The sequence below is a fragment of the Vulpes lagopus genome, chromosome 11 (assembly GCF_018345385.1).
Source record: "Vulpes lagopus strain Blue_001 chromosome 11, ASM1834538v1, whole genome shotgun sequence".
Lineage (NCBI taxonomy): Eukaryota > Metazoa > Chordata > Mammalia > Carnivora > Canidae > Vulpes > Vulpes lagopus.
Genome location: NC_054834.1, coordinates 17,918,910 through 17,937,877, shown reverse-complemented (window position 1 = coordinate 17,937,877; position 18,968 = coordinate 17,918,910). Strand labels below are relative to the sequence as shown.

Genomic DNA, 18,968 nt, shown 5'->3' with positions numbered 1-18,968 from the left:
AGGTCTTGGGGCATAGTCCTTGCAAATATCAAGGGAAGACTCTGGGATTTTCCTGCTTTAATCTTGATTGGGGAGCTAGAAACTCAGGGGTAATGTTAGAGCTCATGGTAGTAACTAACCCATCTCCGCTTCCTAACACATCTGTCTTCCTTCTACTCGGCTTCTGACCAGTGGTTGCTTTAAAAAAAAAAAAAATCATTCCTCATGTGTATCATCCTGTTTTGTGTCTTGTGGTAAATTGTCTCGAGTCCTTTCTCAAAGTAGGGAGCTCTGAAACCCCGAAAAAATGTTGAAACTAGGCTTCCTAGGGAGAATCATTTCTGGTAGCCTGGCCCTGCTATGCGGTCAGAACTCCTAGAAAGGATTAAGGAGTGACTTCTAGAAGGACGACAGTAAACGGTTTCTGATGACTTCATCCAAATTCTGGGAGCGCCTGGTGGAAGCTAATGATGCTTCGAGTGACACCTAATGGCTGCAAGTCACTGTCCCGACCCCTCCTCCCAGAGCCAGGCCAGGGCTTCGGCGAGCTCGGTTCGCCCGCGGGGTCCACGACCCGCCCCACCGGGTCCTCGACCCGCCGGGGGCCTGTTCGCAGCGGATGTTCCGGGCCCCGGGCTGCTGATGGCGCGGGGGGGCCACCGGGCCGGCCTACGGGACTTTGGGGCCCGCTGATTCCGGGGCTGCCGAGCGCGGGGGACGCGCGGGGCCCGCAGCCGCCCCGCTCCCTGGGCGTCCGGGCGAAGGGCGGGGGCCGGCTGCAGCCTCGGCCTCCGGGGGGCGTGGCCGGAGCAGGGGGCGTGGCCTGGGCGGAGCAGGGGCGTGGTCTGGGCCTGAGCAGGGGGCGTGGCCAGGGCGGGGGGCTCGGACCCTCGTGCCCCCGGGAGGGGCGCCGCCCTAACGCTGTGCTGCCGGCCCGGAGCCGCCCCGCTCCCTGGGGGCGCCCGGGCGAAGTGGGGGGGGCCCGGCTGCAGCCTCGGCCTCCGGGGGGCGTGGCCAGAGCAGGGGGGCGTGGCCTGGGGCGTGGCCAGGGCGGGGGGCTCGGACCCTCGTGCCCCCGGGAGGGGCGCCGCCCTAACGCTGTGCTGCCGGCCCGGAGCCGCCCCGCTCCCTGGGGGCGCCCGGGCGAAGTGGGGGGGGCCCGGCTGCAGCCTCGGCCTCCGGGGGGCGTGGCCAGAGCAGGGGGTGTGGCCTGGGCCGGAGCAGGGGGGCGTGGCCTAGGGGCGGGGGGCTGGGGCCGTCGTGCCCCGGACGTGGCGCGGGGCGCGGGCGCCGCCCTAACGCCTTGCTGCCCGCCCGCAGCCGCCCCGCTCCCTGGGGGCGCCCGGCTGCAGCCTCGGGGTCGGGGGTCGGGGGTCGGGGGTCGGGCCGCCGGGGGGGGCGGGGTTGGGGGCGGGGTCTCGGACCGTCGTGCCGCGGAGGGGGCGCGGGGCGCGGGGCGCGGGCGCCGCCCTAACGCTGTGCTTCCCGCCCGCAGACGACCCCGGCTCCCGCAGCGCTGCCGCCGCCGCCGCCCCAGGGCTGCAGGAAGTAGGCGCCCCCCCGGAGGACGGCCCCCGGCCACTGTCCCCGTCGCACCCGGCCCCGCCCTCCGACCCCTCCCGGCACACCGGCCCGGACCCGCCTTGGGACAGCAAGCGGGAGCACGACGTCCGGAAACCAAAGGAGCTGGCGGCCGGCGGCCAGAAGAAGCAGCGCCTCGGGGAGCAGGCGGAGCGCTCGGCCAGCCCGCGGAGGGCGGCGCGGCCGGGGCTCGAGGGGGCGCCCGGCGGCCACTGCCCGGAGGCGGGGGCGCCGGGGCCCGCGGCGGACGCGGCGGGCAGGGGGGGCGGCGGCGGGCAGGGGGCGCCCCGCGGGGCGGCGGGCGCGGAGCTCGGCCGGCGGGGGGGCCCGGGGGCGGCGCCTGCGCTGGCGGGGCGGGGCGGGGGCGGGGCGGGCGCGCGGGCCCCGGGGGGCGCCCCCCCGCGCAGGGCCGCCGTGGCGCCGGGGCCCTGGAAGGTGCCGGGCTCCGACCGACTGCCGGGCGCGCGCAGGCCCGGAGCCCCGACCGCGGGCCGCTGAGCCCCGCCGCGCCCGCCGCGCCCCCGCCCCGCCGCGCCGCGCCCCCCGCAGGCCCCCGCCGGCCCCGCGGCCCCGGGACAACCAAAACCACGTGGAGAGCACCGCGGAGACACAGTGCAGTGTAGCTTTAGTAAAAAAAAAAAAAAAAAAAAAAACGAAAAAAAGAAAAAAATCTCAAAAAAGCAAAAAAGTAAAAAAATGACCCCCGCTGCATGAAGGATTTGGATGCCATCCAAACTCTCTACCAAGAAACCGGACACGTTAAGAGCAATCACAAACTGGAATATCGCCTTAAAAAAAAAAAAAATTCAAACTGCACGGAGCAAGCTGAAACTGAGACGAGATTATATCTTTTAATTGATCTAAAGAGTTGTAAATAAATTGTTCTCGACCTATCTAGACAGGGGTTAAAAGGTTTCTTTGGACCATCGGGAACTGCTGCCCACGACCCGGCCCGGCCCCGGCCCGCCCCGGCCCGCCCCGGCCCGCCCCGGCCCCGCCCCGGCCCGGCCCGCAGGACGACTTAGGAACCTAGTGCGTTCGTCGCTGTGATGCCATTTTTACTGCCATTTCTGTGATCAAATCATGTTTCTGTACATTTTCAGTGGTAGGAAAAAAAAAAGGTTTAAAAAATTGTATCTTAGGGAACAGATTGCCGTAAGTCAGAATTTTGCAGTTTAGCTCATAGATCTTAATTGGTTTTCATCTAAAATAGGCATTTTATGATTGAAGGGCCACAATTTGTCGAATCGAGGTCGGCACCGCTGCAGTTCCTTCATGAAAAGGCTTTTTCCTGTGGTCTCAGGCTAGCGGAGAGGGTAGCTTCTTTGACAGCAGTGTTCTATTTCACTTGTTTTATTGTCTTTTTTAAGATCCTCTTTCCATTACTTCATTTTCACTTTGATAGAGCAGAGGCAAAGGGTTTCGCCTGTATTTCTCCGACTAGAATGAATCCCCAGTATTAAAAAACCATGGCCAACTTATTTTCATGAAAGAATGTGAACCTTTTAGCATTCTTTTTCTGCTTTGTCTTCCCTTATTCTTTCTCCTTTTGTTTGGTTTGCTTTCTCGTCTCTGCATCCTTTGCCATTTTTAAATGTCTTCAGCAACCTCTGGATGTTTGGGTTTATGTCCATTGATCTGCGGTTGATCCCCTATTACCATCCTAAGGCTTGCCTTTCTTCTCTGCCCTTTGAATATTCCTTTGTAAAATGTTACGGCAGTTAATTATCCATTGGTACTTATTTGTAGCTACACATATTAAAAGGCAAACTGCTTTCTGAGGGCAGTTTCTCTTTAATTTGTCCTGAATGAATGAGGCTTCATCCTTCCCAGATTCTGGCCCTTACAGGAGTTCAAATGCAGATAAGCCTCACCTCCCTGAACTTGTAGTCAAATAAGTAAAAAGGGAGATCAGATCCATCACACAAGGTCACGCCTAATAGCCTCTCTCCGTTGACTCTTTCCGTCTCTGTAAATTGCAGCAACCTGAGCACTGGCCATTTAATTTCCATCAGGCATAGGTGTAGTCGAGTTGTTTGACAAGAGGAGAACGTGGCCGAAAGCCTCAAGTGAAGAATCTTGCAGCTTGTAAAAGCAATTTCCAAAAATGGAATCCATTCATCATAAACAAAAGCACAAACACATGTAGCAGTTTACAATACTTTTGGTTTAATCTCAATTAGTCTTTCTCCCCTGGACTAGACATCCAGTAGAGTTTGCCATTAATTTATTGAATCTGGTTTTGGACAATGCTTCTGTAGTGTAGCTGCACGTCCCGGTACTGTATCCTCTGACCTTTATTTTCCATGTGTTACAAAAGGATAAAAAAGTTGAGATTACGCTTGCATAAACTCTAATTTGCACAGTTCACAGCTACTACTTGTGCAGTAATTGCTTTATGCGGCTGTAATCCATAACCTGTGAAGACAGCACATCATCTAAATCCCATTCCAAATAATATTTCTGTGTAGTGTTAGCTGTGAATTTACCCTGTACAGCTGTATCTCTATAAATATAATTCCATGTATTAATAGTCACAGAAAGACTGTAAGTGAGCAACTATTTTTATGAAACGCACCACTATGGATAAATTAACTTTTACAGAAATCTTGTTTACTGTATGATATTCTAAAACACTGTCAAATAAAATATATATCCAAAAATCTTTTCTTTTTCCAACTATATAGGCTGTGTGTTAATTTGAAGTAAGTCGTTACTGGGGGGTTAATTTCTAAACTGCAGTTTTCATAATTTTTTTTAGAGTGTAAATTGAATGCCCCCAAACAGGACTTTTTTTTTTTTTTCCAAACTTGAATCTAAATGCAGTGAAGTTATACAGAAAAAGAAAAAGACTGTTGACTTTTTTTGCCCAAGTAAATCCGAGTTTTCTCAAAAGCACTCTAGTTGACACTTGCCTTTCAGCCAACTCCATCTTTTATGAACTGCCAGTATGTTTCTGTTGCTTGCTACCCTGATTGATATTGTGCCTTTTTTTCAAAAAGGATTTCAAGTATCAATCAACAATAAATCCCATCACATTTTTTCCTTTTTATTCTGAATTTCTTCATGTTTATGCAGAAGCCAACGTTTAGTGAGCAGTAGTGTAGAGCTCCAAAGTCAATGGCTGACTATGCCCTCTGCAGTGTATTCCAGAACCTACACCAGGGCGAAGAGAGGTCTGTGGAGTCTGGGGAGGATGACATCCCCACCATCACCAAGATCACAATCCAAAGAAATAGCCTTCAAGCCTCATCCTGTTGGGACTTCCTACTGATGATGTCAGTAGGGAGCCTCAAATCCCCAAACTGACCGTTTTTCCTCCACTATTCATTTTTTTTTTGAAAATTAAGTATGTGTCACTTTTGGGAAAGGGAAGAAGCTGACATGAAGTGTGAAATCAAGCACAAAAGTTACAGTATTTGTAATAAATTCATGTCATTCTTTATGAACTAATCTAAGAAGGCCTGGCACAAGCCAAAAAAGCAGAAGGCTCGCCAAACGATGCAATTAACAAAATGGGGTGTAAATATTAAGGATGCACAGCTAATTGCCTTTTTTTAAATGTTTTTTAGAAGCAAAAAACATAAAAGTCATTAGGACATCGGAAAGGTCAGAAATCAGAGACCAGAAGGATTAAGACGGGGACAGAGTGGGAGTGTGTTGAGGCCAGTGAGGCACCCAGCTGGACAGGGGGCCTTCCTAGGAGTCAAAGGGACTCAAGGTCAGGCAGGAAATATCAAGAAGTGAAGAGAGCCGGGCGGGTACTGGGCCCATGGACAGGTACCTCCCTCCTCTGAGGCTGTCATTTCGTCAGGTCCAAGTTAATTCACATTTTTAAGAAACACTGAACAAGAAGACAAAACACTACCAGCACACCCACCACTGCAGGCCGGTCCGGTGGGCATCCTCGGTCTGGGATCAACAGCCCGACCCTCAGTGGAGAGGCCCTGGCCCTTGTATCAGGGTCTCATTCACCTTCCAGGCCCCACACACACGGGGTCTGGGAAAACAAAAGTGCATGGCGCTTAAGTCCACACATGCCCAGAACAACGTGGATCATGTATCTAAGCGTGAGGCCCTCTGCCGGAGCCCTGATGGTTGTCCTCGCACTAGAGGCGGTTTGCTGGGAAGCTGACCCAACTGAAGCCATTTGAGTCTTCATTAGTGGCTCCTGAGGTGTGAGCATGGGCCTCCCCAAGGTGAATCTGCCCTGCCCCAATAGTAGTACTCTTTTCCAGGCCAGATTCGTGACAAAATCAAATGGCCTAATTGCCAAAGAATTTGCACTTCCCAAAGATCCTTTCTCAGACAAGCAGAGGGCCAGACAGGCTGCCTGCAAAGCCCCACGAGTCCTCTCCCGGGCTAGTGTAGCAAGGGTACCAAGCCTAATGCTGAGCTCATCCAGGGCACCAGCTGAACGTGCAGAGCATGGTCACGATTACCAGTGGCAGTGCTGTGGGCCACAAGCCATAGAGTGACATCCCAGAAGTAATCACCCCCTTGCTGGACACTTGCTGGCATTTCGCCCAGACAGCCCAGTTACCGGGGACCCCACAGAAACGTGAGTATGTCCTACCACTCAGGGGAAGGTGACTGGCAGCCACACATGAGTCAGCTGTGTTTTTAAGGCTTCCAATAGTTGGATGGGATCTTTTCTTCGATGAAACTGCCTCCCGGAGAGTGAGTTCACCTAGAACAACCTGGGAATCTTGTGAAGCAACAAAGTGACCTTTGACTTCCCTTCTTCGGTGGACGGGCAATTTTCTAAAAACCTCACGAGGTGTATCTGTGTGAAGGGAAATTAAGCCTCCTCCGTGATTTCATCCCAGGCCATCTGCCTTCACACAGAAGAGCACGCACTCCTGGGGCACGAAGAGATTTCTTAGGGGACACACAGGCAGGGACAACTCAAATGCAATTCATTTTCAGAAATTCAACTTGTATTTTTATGCATTTCAAACCCATGGACTGCCAGTTCCACTTTGCCACCTGCCCAATGCAAGGGGCCTTTACGTTAGAGAAACAAGATGAGCTTATCATCCAGCCTGGATTTCACTCTGGTACTTGAGCTCGGGGGGGTAAAAACAGGGAGAACTGGAGAATGCAGCCCTCCTGCAGGAGAATCCAGAGAGCATCGGTAAGAAATATTCAACTGAGCAACGCCTTCCTTCATCCAGAAGCCCTGGTAGGGTTCCTATCTAAACCTGAGCACCCACGTTCATTTGATTTTAAAATAAAGTCACAGTTTTTCTGATCGAATGCGTGATGGCTATTTGTCTGGCTTGACCACAACGACTGGCTTTGCCAGTTGGAGTCTGTGGCAGTTGTTTTCCATAAATTAAGGAGTTAAATCCACAAATGCAAGGTTCACACCAACATAGTTAAAGCACGCATACAAGAGAAAACACATCCTTTGCGAGAAATTTGTGTGGGAAAAATGTAGGTGTTAACTTTAAAATGAAACGGGATCTAAAATTTCATAAAATTATTTCAGGGGCTCCATGTGCTAACAGGGTCACTCCCTAGGACAAACCTACTTAATCCGTCTCATAAACGTTTATAAAAAGTTTGGAGTGTATACCACATATGAAACCCTACCGGTGAACAGAACACAGCCTTCAGCCTCAAGCTGCCTATCATCTAGTTGGGAGACCACGACAATTAACACAAGACGGGATAGGGGTGACACGGGGACACCAGCTTCAGCGGGGTGCGGGAATGGTCGGAGGCAGTTAGAAGGCATCCTGGGTATGTGGCATCTTAGCTGGGTTGGAAGGGTAGGCGAGATTGCAAGAGGCGGGTAAGGTGTCAGGGAGAGGTCAGCATGAGCAGAGTTCAGAAATCTAGAGATTTGTTAGAAAAACTGTGAATTGTTTATTTTGAGCAAGACTCTGTGTGAGAGAGAGAGCCAGAGCCAGAGCCAGAGAGACAGGGAGGCAGAGGGAGGGAGGGAAGGAGGAGAGAGATTAAACAGAGGTAGTTTCAAGCGGATAGCTTATTCCATTAGGAACAGTTGGGAGTTATTAAAGCTTCCTGAGCAGAGAAAAGATAAAATCAGCACGTGGCTGTGGAAGGAAGTCCTGGCCGGCCCGTCCAGGGTGAAGTGGAGGTGGGAGACGCTGGCAGGTGAGAGGTAAGGAGACCTGAGCACCCAGAATGGAGGGGAGAGATAGGAGGGCTCTGCGGGAGGGAGGACAAGCAGGCCTCAGGCTTACCTGTTGCAACGCCAGGGACCGGCTCCAAGCCAGAGTGAAAAAGAAAATGTCAGGAGGACCAGATCTAGAAGGGACAGTATTACATTTTTTTATAAATGTGAGAGCTCCTCACACTCAGGTCTCCCAGTTGGAAATACTCACCGGTCAATAATCATAGACTAAAAAGATGGGCATGCCCCAAGGAGAATGAAGCTCAGACAAGAGACTGAGCCTCGGATAAAGGTTTGGGGGCCACTCTCTAGGGTCTTGTTGGGACTCCATCCCAGAGGTTCTGATGTAACTAAGACGGGACCATGTGGGAGGGGAAACGGCCCATGCATTATAAATACACCCACATTAGGATCAGCATGCAAAGCGTGCTTTGTTACAGAAAGGGAGGATTCTGGAAAGATGTGACTTCTATCTAACGTCCAGGAGCCACCAGGAAAGATGTGAGCCAATTTATGATCCCCGTCCTTAAGAAGAGAATGAAAGTGAGCTGCAAGTGGTTCAACTGCAAAGAACGTGGAGAAATGCATAGAAGGAATACTTCAAAACCGATGGTCCTGTCTGCCACACTTTTCACATGTTAAAGATTAGCAGGGGTTGTAGGACTCAGTGGCATACCTTCCAATTGCTTCGGTGTTATCTCTTATTAATAGGAACCCCTGGATTCTTGCTTCTTGATCTGGATCGCCAGCTCTGGGATGCCCTTAGTTGTTCCTCAAAGCAAGCTAATGTGGGCAAACGAGCTGCTACAAGATAAAAACCCAGAAAAAAAAAATCTTATATATACACAAAATCATGCACGTGTACACACACAACACACACTTGCACATGAACACAGGCATATACCCAGAGAATCCAACCTCAGTATATTAATTGTGGCCAAATAAGTTACACGCCCCCAAGGTACGTGAAAACCTATGGATGACTTAGTCCGTTTTAAAGCAGGCCCATGTGCAGGCATCATCTAGACAGAGAACCAGTCGGGGCCCCTGACCTGAGCCTGGCGCGGAGGAAGTATTTGCTATACACACATTTTTTATTGTTGTCACTATTATCAGTTGAGAGATATGTAAACATTTTCGGTGATGCTGATATTCTCATTTAACATTTATGGGGTGTTAGCTGTGGGCGAGGCACAGAGGTGTGAGACCGTAACCGTGCACTAGGCAGGCACTACCCACTTCAGACAGCTGTAGGGTTGGAGGCACCAGGAAGGGAAATGTTTCACATGCCAAGTGCGAGGGGCTCTTGGGCCACCCAGGAGGAACTATTCATCCAGCCCATAATCTAGACCAGACATGGAGATACTCCATCAAAATGGCTTAATGTCATTTGAGCACCACTTGAGATGGAGGCTAGCTTGAGGGAGTGAGAGCTACCAAGGAGAAGTGAAGGAGGCAGAGGCAGGTCTGGGGGTGGGGGGGCGGCTGGAGGTGGGGAGGGGTGGCTGGGTAAATGGGGGCTCAGCAAGGGGTGGGAGGGGTGTAGGCATCAGATGAGAACTGTTAGGGGCAGGAGCAGCACAGAGGAGCCTGAGCCTCAGGGAATGAGGTGACCAACCCACCCCGGTTTGCCAAGGATTGCCCTTATTTTCAATCTATGAATCAGTGTCCCAGCAAACCCGGATGGAAGGGCGTGTGGCCAGGACTGGCAAATCTGCAGGTCCCACTGGAGGTACGGAGGATGGGAGCCAGCCAGGAGGAGGGTGGAGAGCCACGGGACCCAGGACTCACAGGGCCTACCCGGCCTTGGCCGAGATTTGAGCCTCTGTTGAAAAGGCAGTAAGTAGGAGGCTACTTGGGTTTTCACTGGGCAGGACACGCCGTTCCTGTACCTAACACTCTGGCCTGGAGTGGAGACCACCATGTGCTCCCTTCACCCTCCTCCCTGCCTCTCTCCTTTGACCTTTAGCCCTGTGTCCCTTCCTCCATCGTCTATGGGAGGTTTCAGGCCTCCCAGGCTACCGACGCTGGACTCAGCCTCCTGGGACTTCTGTCTCAGGCACATGATGCCAGCCTCTCCCAGAGGACTCAGGAGCCCTTGCTGGTGCCCTGACAACTTTGCAAAGAACTTCCCTGTCTGGTCAGTGCACATGCTCACAACTCGTATGTTATGGTCCCCCACTCTTTCCTCTGTCACCCAGGTGTGGACAGAAGGCTCATCGCAGGTTTCTACAATCAACCCTCACGATGCCTGGTATATAATAGGCACTCAGTGGATACTTGCTGAAAAGTGGATATTAAAAAAAAAAAAACTGACCTCATATCTAAATCCAAAATAGTTCCCTTCAATAAGAATGGCTCTCAACACGGTAGGTGGCCCTGACTGGTCAGAGTAGACAGTTCATAATTTTTCTCAGATTTTTTGCTGCTATTTCTTCAAATCCTGACAGACTGGCTTGACCTTATTATTTGAGAACTGCTTGGCATGAAGGCTAGTTTCTGTAACTCACTCAAGTGCATTATTCAAAATAAACCCATGCAACTACTTCCCCTTGACTTTCTCCTGCTCACGCTCTGGCCCAGCCTCATCCCAAAGCCAGCAGGGCTGGAGCAGGACCTGGCTCTAGTTCTTATGTCAGTAAGGTAAGGTCATGGCTAGAGCAACGAGGATAGCATAAGCCTTCTCGTTCCAGCTGCCCTTGCTCAAAACACAGGGAGAGACTTTCCACTAATATCCTTGGCTAAATTCTAGCACACTGTGTCCAGCTGGTCAGCGTTCCTTAGATGAACTTGGCCTCCCCACTGTAAATGTTTGCCGGAAGCATGTAAAAGGCCCCTGAGGATTTTGGCCTTGTACTGGTCCAGACTCTCTCTGCCTCTCTGCTCCAATTACAGCTCTTCACAGTAACACACACACACACACACACACACACACACACCCCTCACAGATTTGACTCCCTGTCCAGGCTCACTCATATCAAGCAACCTTTGAGTGATTGCACTTTCAGCTGGGCCAGTCCAGCCAACTATAGCCCTGCAGCCTATACCAGGGCCCTGACGCTCACCCACTGGCCCTTGACTAAGAGACTCCATCTGAGTTCCCTGTCCCACCCTCTCAAGATCAAAGACCCTCATGGTCCGCTCTCCACTAACTTCCCACTGGACAAAGCATATCATTCACACAGCCCAACTCAAACTGTCTTTCACTCTCCGTTTTTAATCTGAGCCAACGAATACAAAACCAAGATTTTATTGTTTTCTTAACTATTGCCATTATCAAGGAACTAATGGTACGAGGGCTTGTAGTGTTCTAAAGCACAGTGAGGTATGGATCTCTTAAAACATGAAGGAGTCACCTGGAACACACACCCATTCTAAGGGGGTTGGGGACAGCCAGGGGTGATTCTGTCCTGAATTCTCAACCAAGATGCTTTTAAACAAAAGCAGTGAATTGTCAACCACTTCCAGAAGACTAGCTGCTGTCCAAAAAGGTGTACACACAGCTAACAGCTCAGAAGTTGCTGATTAAAGTAGATTTTCTTTATTTAGTGATTCAGAAGCCCATGTTCCTTTTATTCTGTGGCTCCACCATTCCCTAAAGCTTTGCTCCTGAAAAATAGCCTGAGCATCAGCAGCACTGCCATCCCTGGGAGCTTGTTAGAAATACAACATCTCAGGCCCTGCCTTAGACCCACCATAATAACCCTGCATTTTAAGAAGATCCCCCAGTATGAGTGACTTATCTACAGAAGTTTGAGAAGCCCTGCCCTAGAACTTCAGAGCCCCCTGCACCAGACAACAGAAAGGGAAAGAGGGCTTGGAGTGAGTACAGCCTCTTCTTTGTCTCATTAAAGTTTCCAGTGACAGGTCACTCTCCAATCCCATTCCATGGGTAAGAACTAGTCACATGGCCACAACTGGACACAAAGCACTCTAGGAAATGTAGTTCCTGACTGGGCGGCCATCTGGCAGTTACCACTCCACATTATGCAGTTGGGAAGACAGATTTTGGTGGACAGACATCTCTGGTGCTCATGCATCCTCAATGAGTAGGTGGCTGAAGAGGAAACATTACTTTGACAGCAAATACCAGGCCCTATACCAGGCCATGCATCACATGTATATGCAGAAGAGAAACAAATAGGGGTCTATTAGCAGAGAAATCATCATGGTGAGAGTTTCAAAACTGAATATAGGCCCTCACAAGTGCAGAAGTCACGACGAAGGGTCTGCAAAGAGGAGAAAACTTGGTCAAGGTCAGGAGCAGTAAAAATAATGAGGAAATTAGCATTTAGTTAGCGCGAGCTGTGTGCCTAGCACTTTTACATATGTTGTCCAGTTTTATCTAGAAAGCAACATCGTATATTGACAATATTCTCACCACTCCTCTCAAACTGCTTTTGCTAAGACCACACTGTCTTATGTGTCTTATGTGTCTGGTGTGAGCACCTGAGATATCTGTCCACTGAAATCTGTCTCCCCAACTCCACACTGTCTCATCCCAAGGTTTACTGTAAAGCTATGCAGTATGTCGTTGGCACAATTAATATTTTGGGCTGGATAAATCTTTGTGGTGGGAGGCTGTCTTCTGCATTATAGGATGTTTAGTAACATCTCTGACCTCTACCCACAATTATAACAACCAAAATTGTCTTCAGACATTGTCAAATACCCTAGGGTATGGCGAGGAGGCAGGGAAGCAAAATTATCCCTACTTGAGAGCCACTGTGCTGCAATAATCAGAACAATAAGGTATTGGCAAATGACAGACACACAGATCCATGGAACAGAATAGGGAGTCCAAAACCACATTCATATTTATATGATTGATAGTTTTTTCATTAGTCACGTGCAAAAATATAGTGTACCTTGAAGCATACCTCACACTGTATACAGAATGTAAGTCAACATAGATCATAGACCTAACTGTTAAACCCTAAAATTTATTTTATTTTTTAAAGATTTTATTTATTTATTTATTCATGAGAGACACAGAGAGAGAAACAGAGACATAGGCAGAGGAAGAAGCAGGCTCCCCAGGGGCAGCCCAATGCAGGATTCAATCCCAGGACCCCGGGATCATGCCCTGAGCCAAAGGCAGATGCTCAACCATTGAGCCATCCAGTTGCCCAAACCCCAAAATTTAAAAGACACTTTCAAAAATAGGAAAGAAAAAACATCACAGACTGGTAGAAAATATTTGCAAAGCAAAAGTTTCATAAAGGAGTTATATGTTGAATAGATTTTTTAAAAGTCTGAAAATCTAAAAATCAAAAATAAATAATTCAATTTATAAAAGGCATGAAATATCAGTAAAAATTCACCAAAGAAGATATACTGAAGGTAAATAATTACATAAAAATATGCTCAACATTAGAAGCAAAATAAGTCAGCCAGAGAAAGACAAATGCCATTTGATTTCACTCATATGTGCAATTTAAGAAACAAAACAGATGAACATGGGGTGGGGGGGAAGAGAAGCAAACCAGAAAACAGACTCTTAAGAGAACATACGGAGGGTTGCAGGAGTTGGGGGTGCTTGATGGGCATTAAGGAGGGCACATGTTGTGATGAGCCCTGGGTGTTGTATGTAAGTGATGAATCACTCAATTCTACATCTGGGACTAATATCACACTGGATGTTAACTAACTGGAATTTAAGTAAAAACTTGAAAAAAAAAGAAATGTTAAAATAAAAAGAGAGAGAGAGAGAGAGATGTTCGACATTATTAGTCACTAGGGAAATACAGACTCTAACCTATAACCCCAAAGAAATAACACACCTACTAAAAGTGACCAAAATTTAAACACTGACCTGCATGGATAGTGAGAGCAAAAGGATACAACCTGTTGGAAACCAGTTTGGCAGTTTCTCGCAGAGTCGAGATGCGTCGGCCGTCTGACCCTGCAATCCCACTGCGAGGCCCTTACCTAAGGGAGAATCAAACCGATGTTCACATAAAAACCTGTAAGTGAATTATTGTAGTGGCTTTATTTTCACTTGCCCAAGAAAGCCAGAGCTGGAAACAACTCCATGCCCTTCATCGCGTGCACGGATAAGCCCACCGGGCTCAGTCCATACGCTGGAACACTACTCAGCGGTAGAAAGGACCGAACTACCTTTACACACAGCCACACCAATGACTACTCAGCCGGTGGACGTTTCCAGGCTCAAAGGCCACATAACGTATGGTTCCATTTATATGACTCTGGGACAGAAAACTAAAGGGCCAGAAAAGACAGTGGTGGCCACAGGCCCTGCGTAGGGGAGGTGTTGACCACAAAGAGGCCCAAGGAACTTTCTGGGGGGCAAAACTGTACCTTGACTGTGGTCGCATGACTCTGTGCATGTAACAAAACTCCCCGAACTCTACACTAAAAAGGGTGAATTTCACTGATGGGGATTGTACCTGAAACAATGAGGTGTGAGTACGATTTCTACTTAGACTTTTAGAAGGAGAGTTAATCAGTTAAGAACTTGAATAAAATACTATGATCATAGTAAAGTACAAGTCAGATCCTGTCATTCCCCTGCTGCTGCGCGGCGTCCCTCGTCCCCTTCAGGCGCACCGACTTCACTTCCTTCCCCTCTCCTCGGCCACACCGGTTTCCTTGTTCTTCCTGAAACATTCTGTTTCCTTTTGTTCAAAGGCTCTTCCTTGTGACACCTGCATGGCTTCCCCCCTCGCGCCCTTCATGGCCTGTGTGCAAGTGTCACTTTATCAGGGGGCTCTTTCCTGATCTCTCCCTCTTTCAATATTCCTTCTCCCCCTTGCTCTTTTATTTTTCTTCATAGCACGCCTCAGGCAGTTATTTTTATTTTTCATTTTTTAGAGAGAGGGAGAAAGAGAGAGAGGTGGGGAGAGGGGCAAAGGGAGAGGGAGAGAGAATCTTAAGCAGGCCCCTTGCCCAGCTCAAGCCCAGCACAGGGCTCAATTTTACCACCATGAGATCAGACCTGAGCTGAAATCAAGAATCCAATTTAGTGGATTTATTCTCATTTGCCAAAGAAAGCCAAAACTGACTGGGCCACCCAGGCATCCCCCCCCCCCCCCCGCCCCCATCATGTTTACTTTCTATTTGCAGGCACTAGAATGGAAACTTCCTCCAACTGCTAGGAAAAGAGCCTCTGGGCAGGTCTCCATGGGCAGGAGTCAGAGAGGAAGGCCACTTCCTGCCAGCCTCAAAGCAGTGGCCAGCAGAATTCGGGGCCCCCCAAGGAGACCCAGAGAGCAGCCCTTACATTGGAACAACTTGTCTCATCATGTCCCTTAACCTTGCTTTGGTAGGACATCTTTTTCCTCCAAACTCTTATCCACACTCCATTTTGACACCTTTTTCCCCCTGATCTCCTTCCCTGAAGCCCTTCCACTGAGCTCTCTGAGAATCACTAGCAAAATCTCCATCGCCTTCAAATCTTCTCTGAACTCTCCTGGACCTTTGTGCTCTCACTGGAACCTGACCTCCCCCACAGAGACGGTTTCCTCTAGAGCCTCTCGGGTGGCAGCTGTTTTCTCTACCATTTCTCTTGCTCCATGAGAATCTTCTTGCATCTCATTGTCCCTTTCAGCCCCTTCCCCATCCTCCTCCCTAAAATGCCTTGAATCTCTTATCAGGACTCAGCCATAAAGATCCTCTCTCCTTCTCTGATACCTGCATTCACTGCTACAAATTGTCCTCTCAGCACTGCTTTTGCTGCACCACAGTAAATTTTAATCTACTTCAAAATATTTTTTATACATTTCTCTTGTGGCATCGTCTTTGACCCATGTGTTATTTAACCTCCAAATATTTTGAGATTTCCCAGATGTCTCTCCACTATTGATTTCTAGCTTAATTCCATGAGGTCTGAAAGTATGCTTTGTAAGATTTCTATTCTTCTGAATTTGCCAAGGTATGTTTTATGGCCCTGATCATGCTCTGTCTCGGTTAAGTCTTCCACAGGAGTGTGCAAAGGATGAGTACTCTGCTGCGGCTAGATGGAGTATTCATTCTATCAACGTCGATTAGATTCAGTTGACTGATGGTGCTATTCAGGTCAACTATGTCCCTACCGATTTTCTCCTTGCTGGATGTGACCTAGCTTAAATTCCATAGCCACTCACCATGCTCCCTCTATTGCACCTCTCCCTTCTCTGCTTCCCAAACCACAACCGTGACTCAGTGCGGCTCTCTGCATATGCCTATCTCCATACACATTGGCTGTGGTTAGAGAAAAACACCCATCCTTGCTGACTGGTCTCTTTTAAAATCTGTGACCTCTAACCTCAAGTGGGCCTCATATGCTGCCGACCCAAAAGACTGACATTCCCTGGTCTGTTCCCAGGGACAAACCCATTCCCATGCCCCTTTCATGAATGGGTGTTTTATACCTTCCCATTTCTCCTCAAATCGCTTACATCTCCTCTTTAACCCTTTCTCTCTACAGATGACCTCACTTCCTGTTCACTGCGAAAGTAGAAATTCCCATTGCCATATCCACAACTTGTATCTGTGCCCATATACTCTGCCTCCCGGCCTTTTACTGTGAACTGTCTGTGCCAGTAGCAAATGCCATCCTGTTCACTTATGCACTGGATTCTTCTTGCTTACTCGATAGTCCAGCAATTCCCTCTTCTTCCTGCATCATCCATTTGTCCCTCTCTTTGATCTTCCTCATTAGCACATAGGCTGTTTTCTTCTTAAAATGGCAGGCATTTTATTCCTTGGGGCTCTACATTTGATTTTTTCTCTTGAGGTGATGCTGTTCCTCAAGATAGCCACACACCTCTCTCCCTCTCCTTCCCAGGGCCTTACCCAAATAATATCTCTTGGGGACACCTTCTCTAGCCACTTGCAATCCCCTGTGGTGGACATAGCCTAGGGTGACTCCCAATGAGCCATGCCCTTGTAGAATCGCTCTCCTGGTGGTTGAGGGCAGAGCCTGTTACTTGCTTCTAACAAATGGAGTGTAGCAAAGGTAATGGGGTATCAGTTCTTGATTAGGTTATAGTATATGGCACGGAGTTGGACTGTCACCCCATAATTATGTTATCTTATAGAAGACTCCATCTTAGCAGACTAGAACAAGAGCTTTTCCCTACTGGCTTGAAGAAGTCAGCTGCCACATTGTGAGAGGTCCGCTGGAACTGGGAGGCTTCGAAGATCCAGGGGCAGCCTCCTGTGGACAGCCATCGAAAAGCCGGGGCCCTCAGTCATGCAGCCATCAGGAACTGAATCCTGGCAGCAGCCTGAATGAGCCTAGAAGAGGGTTGTTCTCCAGTTAATTCTCCACATGAGAATTCAACCCAACTGGCACCTAGATTGCAGCCCTGTGAGACCACAGACAGAGGACCCAGACTCCTGGACGCACGGAAACTGTGATGTAGTATCGTATGTGTTATTTCAATCTGCTAAATTTGTAGTAATTTGTTTTGCAGAAAAATAGAAAACAAACACACTCCCAAACGTTCTCTCCTACGCTTTTCTGCTTATTCTTTTGCCTTAGCACTTTTAGTCATTTAACATTTCCTATGTATGCCTTGTTTATTGTCTGTGCTTCCCCCTCTATTCTTGAACATAAGTTGTACTACGACAGGGATTTTTGTCAAGTCTTTTCCTACCATTATATTTTCAGTGGCTTGAACAATCTCAGTAAACATTTGTTGAATAAATGAGTGAATGCTAAGTCTTGTTACCTGTCCAGAGGAATTCATTAAGGTCACACATATCTCAGAGAGGTAAGACATGAGAGGAAAGGTACATATTGTTTTTAACTTGTTATTATGGAAATGTTCAAGCATTTGTTGAAAGTGACAAGTTCAAGTAACAGCTTCTTACTCGTATGGCTTATTCCAGGGGTAGCTTACAAATTCTTAGAGCAGCATTCTTCAAATTTTTGACTTGACTCACATTAAAAAATACAGCTCATGGGGCACCTGGTTGACTTAGCCAGTGAAGCATGCAACTCTTGATCTTGGGGTCATGAGTTCGAGCCCCACATTGGATATAGAACTTACTTAAAATCTTTAAAAAATACATCTCACAGTATGTGTCAGCACACACATACACCCACATAAATAACTAAAACAAAAGTTTCACAAAATAATACTTATCTTTGTAACATGCTCTGATGGCTTCCCATTCCACTTCATTCTGTTGGAGTCCATTTTCTAAAAACTGGATAAAACCCACTGCCAGGGCCCAGAGAAACCCTCCAGGCAATTCTCTGTGAGGACCTCTGTGTTGTCAAGCACCTCCCAGGTCTGGACTGTGACAGGTTTGACACTGTTCTTCCAGGTGAGTATGGCTAGGGCACCTTGCATGCTGCCGGGGAAGCAGATGCATGTGCCTTAGCGGAGAGGAGAGCTGGGGGACAGGGCTGGCATGTTCTTGTGCAACTGAAGATGCCTGTGTCCACGCTGAGAGTGACCACCCTCTGCATGCAGCTGAGCCACAGGAGCCACGGGCTGACACCACCATCATGTGGGTCTGAGCGCTCATTCATTTCAAAGACTCTGCAACATCTGAACGACCAGTACAACTAGTCTTTAATCATGGTCATGTCTCGGATGTCTAAATGGTCCCTGAGTCCCTGGCATTTGGTACTTGAATTCCTGATTGTAAAGTGGTTTTTAAAAGTCACTAAAACATTAGCCATCTTCCACGGTTCCAAATGGCATAACTCGAGAAGCTAATGAAAAATTACGGCAAAGCACTTTTCATATAGCATGAACTAATCAGTGCACCCAGAAAAGCCGATGTTGATGAAGTGCCATTAAGTTATGGCATAAAATGCCACCTGCAGGTAAATCTGGGTCTAATTTGCCTTTCTGCAAGTAGTTTTTTATTTATTTGAATATGAAATGAATCTCCAGCATGGGTGGATGATAAAGATGCTGCCCCTTCAAGACTGGTTTGATTTTAAACGTATTTGTTCTTTTGTTTAAGCATGTGGTTCCAGGGAAATTCTTAAAATCCTTTCTTAATTAGCTAAGCAGGGCATCCAGAAGGAAGAAAATGCCTGCCACCTTACTCCCTAGCTGCCCCTGCCCCCACCACTCTGCTGGAGGGTTTAGGTGCCCGGGTGAGAAATGGGGGGGGGGGACCAGGAGACAAAGATCGCACAGAGATGGAGAGTAAATGAAGATCATCTAGAGTCCCTCACCTTTCCTGTGGGCTTTGCCCTGTTTACCTTAATTCCTTGCCTAGGGTCAGATGGCCTCATCTCCCTTCACTTTTGTTTCCATTAAAGCATCCCTGCCGTGTTGCTCAGTCCTGTGGG

At 48.7% G+C, this 18,968-nt stretch overlaps 1 protein-coding gene across 8 annotated transcripts in view; it reads left to right on the top strand.

Annotated features, from left to right (window-relative positions):
- MAGI2 (membrane associated guanylate kinase, WW and PDZ domain containing 2) overlaps positions 1 to 18,968 on the top strand; it is a 1,339,556-nt gene that overhangs the window by 1,315,113 nt on the left and 5,475 nt on the right. For 3 of the 8 annotated variants that reach the window (XM_041723680.1, XM_041723676.1, XM_041723681.1), the window contains one exon: positions 1,475 to 1,665. In XM_041723680.1, the coding sequence (XP_041579614.1) occupies positions 1,475 to 1,531 (57 nt within the window). In that variant the 3' untranslated portion in view covers positions 1,532 to 1,665. Of the gene's footprint in view, positions 1 to 1,474; positions 4,224 to 16,746; positions 17,446 to 18,968 lie in introns of those variants that run through there. The other 5 variants (XM_041723675.1, XM_041723673.1, XR_005982860.1 and 2 more) reach the window with 4 other exon arrangements.